Source organism: Oreochromis niloticus, linkage group LG6 (assembly GCF_001858045.2).
Source record: "Oreochromis niloticus isolate F11D_XX linkage group LG6, O_niloticus_UMD_NMBU, whole genome shotgun sequence".
NCBI classification, from domain to species: Eukaryota; Metazoa; Chordata; class Actinopteri; order Cichliformes; family Cichlidae; genus Oreochromis; species Oreochromis niloticus.
The window spans coordinates 15,525,265-15,532,011 of record NC_031971.2 but is presented as its reverse complement, the minus strand read 5'-3'; the positions used below and the strand labels follow the sequence as shown (position 1 = coordinate 15,532,011).

Here is a 6,747-nt window from a genome sequence, read left to right as displayed (position 1 = left end):
CAAGCCCCAGCATTGTGTATTTTCCAGCTTCCGACTAAAGAGGCATCATTTCCGCTTTGAGAACTGGCGGGACTTCTTCACTGGATAGGAAAGCTGCGGGTTGTTTACAAACCTCGGAGGTTGTTTAAACACACAGAAAATGATGGCAACAAACGGAAAAGACGCGTGTGGGGTCAAAGAAGAGGCGCACACAGCTGCGGTAAACGGAGATGGCGCAGAGGCGTCGCCGCAGTCGAAGCGGCCGCAGAGGTTCACCTTCAGCTCCGAGCCCTCCATCGAGGATATTCGGCGCATGCAGGCCGATTTTACGGACGAGCGGGACTGGAACCAGTTTCACCAGCCCCGCAACCTTCTCCTGGCCATGGTCGGGGAAGTGGGCGAGGTGGCAGAGCTCTTCCAGTGGAAGGGGGAGGTAGCCAAGGGCCTGCCGGACTGGACCGAGACAGAGCGGGAGCAGCTGGCGCACGAGCTCAGCGACGTGTTGATCTACCTCGTGGAACTGGCCGAGAAGTGTCGCGTGGACCTCCCGCAAGCGGTGCTCCGTAAAATGGCTCTAAACCGTCTGAAATACCCCGCCAGCAAAGTGCAGGGGTCGGCCAAGAAGTACACAGAGTATAAAGACTGATGGAGGAGGAGGAGAGCACGGGAGTAGTGTGTTTGCTGGAACTGCTGCTGTTTAACAAAGACCCACAAACGCTGCACAATCACAGCTCGGTTTAAATGACATTTTCTGGGTTTACATGTTAGGAAACCACGAAAACCTTCAACTGTTGTGTTATCTGGGAGTTGTCCGAACTAAAGGAATATGTTGGCTTTCACTGAAGTTCACTTTTAAGTCCTGAGTTTTAGTCTGACCTTCACTGTGCCTCGGTTAGTTTAAGGTGGGACTGTTGCGCATCGCCTTTCGGGGGTTTATTTGTCACTAAACATTTTAAGTTATTTAGATTGGCTCCAGTGTCACCACGGAGTGGAGTGTTGATCAGTGCCAGACTGACAGTCTTGTCTCTTTTTTCCATCCAAATGTATCAGTATATTCTTCAAATTTGGATGTTTTTATCACATTTTCTTTTAAAGGATAAAACTGGATTAGTAATCTGTTAACCAACCTGCAGTTGATTAAGCAGGTATCTTAATTGATGTTTTGATTTCAATCGCATGCCAGCTAATCTTGGTGTCCACTTTGTTCAGTTTTTTTTTTTTTTTTTTTTTTTTTTTTTTTTTGACAATTTATGAAACATCGCAGATTCAATAATGTCTTATTATTCATGAAAAGCCAAGTTACGTCCATAAACCAGGACGTTTTTATTTGGGCTGTAATAAAGTGCAGTTACAATCCATCCTTTTTTTCCCCTTTTTTTTCCCTTTTTTTTTTTTTTTTTTTTTTTTTATAAATAAACTTCTTTCTAAGACACTAATCATGTGGAAGTTTCCCACACTCACAAACAAAAGGTTAAGTGAAGTAAGGATAAAAGGATCCTGTAAAACAGTTTGTATAATTCTGCCAATCTTAATGTCCATATTATGATCGTCTTTATTTTTCAGCACAGTCTGAACTCTCTTAGGCAGCTTTCTTGTAATTTCTTTAAGTAATCTTCAGGAATAGTTCTCCAGGTTTCTTCAAGGACATTTAAAGCTCTTCTTTGAAAGTGGTCTGCCTTTTGTTCTGTTCTCTGTCAAGATGATCCTACACTGCTTCAATAATGTTGAGGCCTGGGTTCTGGTAAGACCTTTCCATGTGATATGTGTGTTTTTCTATCCAAATATGCTTTTGCTGCACTGACATTGTTTGGGATCATTTTTATACTAAAAAATGAAGCTGTTGCCTATCAGATACTTTCCAGGTGTATCACATAGTAAATCAAAATCCTATGATACTTTTCTGCGTTCATACTTCCATCAATTATGACAACATCCCCCCACACCACTGGCTGCAACCCCAAACCATGACAGCCTAAACTGTGTTTTACAGATGCCTTTTTTTGGTAAACAATGTTGTTAAAGGCTAAACCTACTAAATCTAAACCAAATGAAAGACTAAAAATTGCAAAAATTCTAACAGCAATAAATCACTTCCCTTTTTGTTTGCAGAGACTGAGAGCTTTTTTATCTAGTGTACTTCTGGCTAAATGGATTTACAGTTTTACCTCTTGTTCATCTATTCACACTTCACTGTGCTGGTAGTTGAGTTGTTTTGCCCATATCTAATTTAAATCAGCGTTTTTTCAGGAATCGGGGTGAAAAGTGAACGTATTGTTATATTTCTGCATGCAAAGATTTTAAAAGTAAAATGCATCTGGCTGCTCAAGTGAGGCATTTAGTGTAACGCTGAAGCGAACGTCTGATTTTCTTCGTTTGATGTGCTCCGAGATGCAAACATTGCCATCAGCTGTGTATACTGGTGTTCAGCCGGAAGAATGAGTCATCCACAGGCTGCAAAGGAGAACAGCCATGCATCAATAAGATGCTGCTGTATGCGAGCTGAGCCTCACTTCAAAGTAAACAGCTTTATTTGCAGCGTCTATGATATAGCTTTCCACTTTTAAAATAGGCAGTTGCCCATATCTGGTGGTATGAAAACTCCTCTCTTCATGTTATTTGCGCATACAACTTCTTTATTTGAAGTGAAGGATTATATAGGAGAAGAAAAAGAAGCAAGTGTTGTTTGTTTCTGCGTTAATCAAATGAAGCGCAGAGCTACCCTAATTTGTTGTACATCATCCATAACTCCCACACTAGTGCGAGTTTTGTTCCTCGGCTGACAGTGAAATCCTTTCCGTTTCATCCAAAACAACAGGCAGAGCAGACAGCAGACGTATGTGCTGCTCAGGGAACATCATTGCACAACAGCAGTTTGCTCTTAAATGGATGATCGTGACACTTTGTAGGTGCTATCACAATATTCACCGTCTAGATGAATGCCAGGCAGGTAGCAAGCTGCAATTACAGCTGTCTCAGGAGGGTTAAACGTAGCCATTTTAAGCCTACCCCCTGTTCTACCTGCAGGCTTCTGGTGTGCTGTTTCTCTGAGACCACCTCTGGAGAGATTTTGTGAGAAATCTTTACTTTAAGAAGCCTTGTTGCCTGTGAACAGAGTGGAACAGAATGTGAGCCTTCCCACATTAGTGTTCACCATCAAATTATGGTATACATGAGAGTAAGACTTTCTATGCCTGTCTGTTTCTGAATATCCCGATCAAAGAACTATTCTTAAATTAACATTCACTTCTTTTTTTTAATCTTGTGGACTCACTCACACTTTTTATTAAATCCCTTAAATAGATCAATGTCTGTAAAATATAAGGAATATCACGTATAACGCTCGTCTTTATGTCTCTACCCCTCAGGACTTAATCTTCTTCCAGCATGTATTAACTGCAGTGTGTAGTGGAAAATATTAGCAAACTCTATGTGACTGACATTACCAAGTTAATTTACTTGCAGCCACAATGCCTACTGCTTGGCAGAAAACTATGCACACACTGGCTTTAGGATTTTATAGTTGGGTGGTGGCTTTTGATACTTTCCAGGAAGCAGAAGGTCTTTTATTTTAGAGCCATGTGTACCCACACAGAAAAGTAACAGGGACAAAACTAATTGTAAATGTTTACAGTCTCAATGTATTGTGTAGGATATCTAATGAGACAAATACAGTATTTCTTATAATATAGTATAAGATATACTGTTTATATACTGTAAGTTTCTTGTTCTTAGATGACAGGAGTGACACCTGGTGTGATCTTCTGCTGCCATAGCCCATCTGCTTCAGGGTTCTATTCATTATACTCTCAGTAATGCTCTCCTGCATACCTTGATTATAAGTGTGAATCAGGTAACCACCTAGAAGAAAAAAACACATGCACAACTAGAATACACTGCATAGATACATCCACGTTCCTTCATCGTTGATCCACTTGCCAGGCAGAACGCTGAACCGAGCCACTGACTACCAGTCGGCACTGTGTTACAGTTTGCACCTCACATGATTTTGGAGAAAAATATCTGTCTGTGTAAAATATTTAACATAATTCGCTTATGAAAGCCTGCTGTGCCGCATATGGACCGTAATCTTCCAGAACTTTCTGCATGTTAAATATTTGTTGGAACCCAAAACAAATGAGCGCCATAGCAAATTAAAATACTAACATTTCTTCATAAGTTGTCATGTATGAATGTTTTATAAGTTTTTTTTAGCCTCCATGCTTTGAAGGCTGCAGTAATTGGAATAGCCTAGAAATCCCAAAAATCCTTGTAAGTCCTTAAGACCTTAAGTACACTTAAGAACTAATATGTAATGGTGGATTCCATTCACTGTTGATAAGTGTGCTTCATGTACCCTCTACCTGCTGTTTGATGGAAGCTGTATTTTTAAAGCCAAAGTGGGCAAATGGCTTGGAAATGCTACAAATACATCAAAGTTCTCCGGGAGCACAAACCATCTCACAAGTGTCACAGTAAATTACACGCTTGCAGGCAGGGTTTGTATGCTTGGACTGCTCCGAACCACACAACAATAGCAGGCCGACAAACTGTATTGACGTCTCTGTTTGTTGCTGCATTTGTCAATATGTTGTACTTCTTTGACTTAAAAGTGGGAAATGAATGTACACCTGTTATCTTGCAGCGCAGGCTCGCGTCCTTCTGTGTGCTTATACGCCACTCTTTAAAAACTTTATAATTGTTGCTTGAAAGCGAGCTGAGGGGGAGGCTTTTGGTACCCTCGTGTCTTCGTATTTTTTAGAAAGAAATCAGATGGTTCCTATGGTGCTGTGCCTTGTTTGAAGACAGCACTGGGGGCATAATTACATTTAAGACTTTTGATGACTTAAATCTTAGATTTTCTTCTTCTTGTTAACAGTCAGCTCAGCAGATACCATCGGGCCTGCAGTTGCTTGTTGTGAGTTTCAAAGAAGTGTGGGACATCTAGTTGTTCATGCTCAAACAGATAAGCTTTCAAAGAGACATTTACTTGAGTGAACGTATTTATTTTTTTGTGTGAAAAGGCTTTGGTTTCTCGCTTTCTTTGTGGCCACTTCCTCCTCCTTTTCACTATCTGAGTCTCTCACACACACAGGCGCTCTTTTATCCTGTCATAGAGACAGCAGTGGGAGCTGTCAGATCTCACACAGTGGGGTTATCCAGCAGCAGGGGTTCACATCACATCACATCCCATACACATGTACACGCAGACGCACACGTACAGAAGCACACAGAGACTCTTTCTTTAACCATTGCTAATGGATAGCCACCATTTCTTCCCTTTTGTGTGCTTTAGCCACAGACAATCATGTCCTGAATACCCCAAACGGATCCATTCTGAGCATCGACTCCTTGGCACTTTCCTTCCTTTTCATCCAGACCAAGCAGCTGAGCCAATACAGCAATGGAACAAGTCAAATTTCCTGCCAACAATTAAACATTTATATGAGCGCCTTCATGGTTTACGGTCAAATCTATCTTTATTGTCTGCATGGGGGCATTTGGTTCCAGGCTGTCGCTTATTGTAGACTGCTAAAATATTGCACAACCTCTTTCTACATTGTATAAATTATATACATACATGCATATATGCTGCACAATTTACCTACCTTAATACCTGTCATTTCAGACCAGCTTTGAGACCAAAAGGAGAGAGAACCCATTAAGCAGCCTTTTCAAATATGCCTCCTTTTAGTGGTAGATGATTACTTTATTATTTATTAACTTTGTTATATTATTACTGATATGGCTTACTTAGACACTTCAGGAACAGAGCAGTCTTTATTGTTATTAGTAACATTTGTGCTTTTCCTCATATGACTAGTCCAAATATCTTACTTTACCTTATGATAAAGTTTCTTTGAAAGTAAGCCAAAGCATTCAGGTGGGGCCATCAAGTCTGAGTAAAACTCCGACTGAAGATCAAAGTTCACTGGTCACCTATAAAATACACAATTTACAGGGCTAACCATCATATTTTTGGGGTGGGGGTGTATATTCATCAGTTTTTAAATCTAAAGGAAAAGCGCACTGAATGGGGAAAAAAGGTCACAGTGTATGGACATATGTGTTAAAAGGGAGTAATTCATTATTTTTTCCCTGCAACATAGACACTTACCTTGGCTTTTGACACAGAAAGGTGGTGATTTTTCTCTCCACACTCCACATATTTAACCAAATCCAGCAGGTAAACATGGCATGTCTGTGTGCTTGCATGGCATGAGGGTGGAGTGGTGGGCTCCGTCTGGTTACTCTGGCTCCCTCCCACAGTCCAAAGACATGCACATTAGTTTAACTAATGGATTCAGTGCAATCTGAATGTGACTCGCTAAAACGTGACTTGAGGGGTTAGTATGACTAGAAAAGCACTATATACATGCAAGTACATTAAATTGACAGTTTTTCATATTACATTTGGAGAAACAGCACAGTTCCTGTTCCAGAGTTTATACTAGAGCCCAGTCTGGTTGGCCAGTCTTTGTATATGGTGTCCTGTATTTGCTGATATAAACATTATTTTTAAAATATACCGATCATAAGGCAAATAAAGATGCATGGGCCGGCTAGCGCTCAGCCTGAAATGCAGACACCACTTCTACCCTCCCTCTGCTCTTTCAGTATTTCATAAGCCCGGCCTCCACCTGTAGGCTCTGATTCTCCTGTGGTGGAGTTTATCACTGTCACTCGCCAGTCTCCTCTGTGCTGAGCTCGGCGTTTGCTTGCAGGGAGTGTCTGTCTCAGACACCAAATAAACTCATTACTACTCCGCAT

General features: G+C 41.0%; 1 protein-coding gene across 1 annotated transcript; it reads left to right on the top strand.

Annotated features, from left to right (window-relative positions):
* Window positions 1-71: 71 nt before the first annotated feature.
* On the top strand, window positions 72-1,337 carry dctpp1 (dCTP pyrophosphatase 1). The gene has a single exon (XM_005469840.4). The coding sequence runs from the start codon at window positions 140-142 to the stop codon at window positions 623-625; it is 486 nt and encodes a 161-aa protein (XP_005469897.1). The 5' UTR covers window positions 72-139; the 3' UTR covers window positions 626-1,337.
* The last annotated feature ends 5,410 nt before the right edge of the window (window positions 1,338-6,747 follow it).

Bases quoted from the DNA above. Each gene is read 5' to 3' on its own strand.
- dctpp1 (XM_005469840.4), top strand. From the start codon at position 140: ATGATGGCAACAAACGGAAAAGACGCGTGTGGGGTCAAAGAAGAGGCG.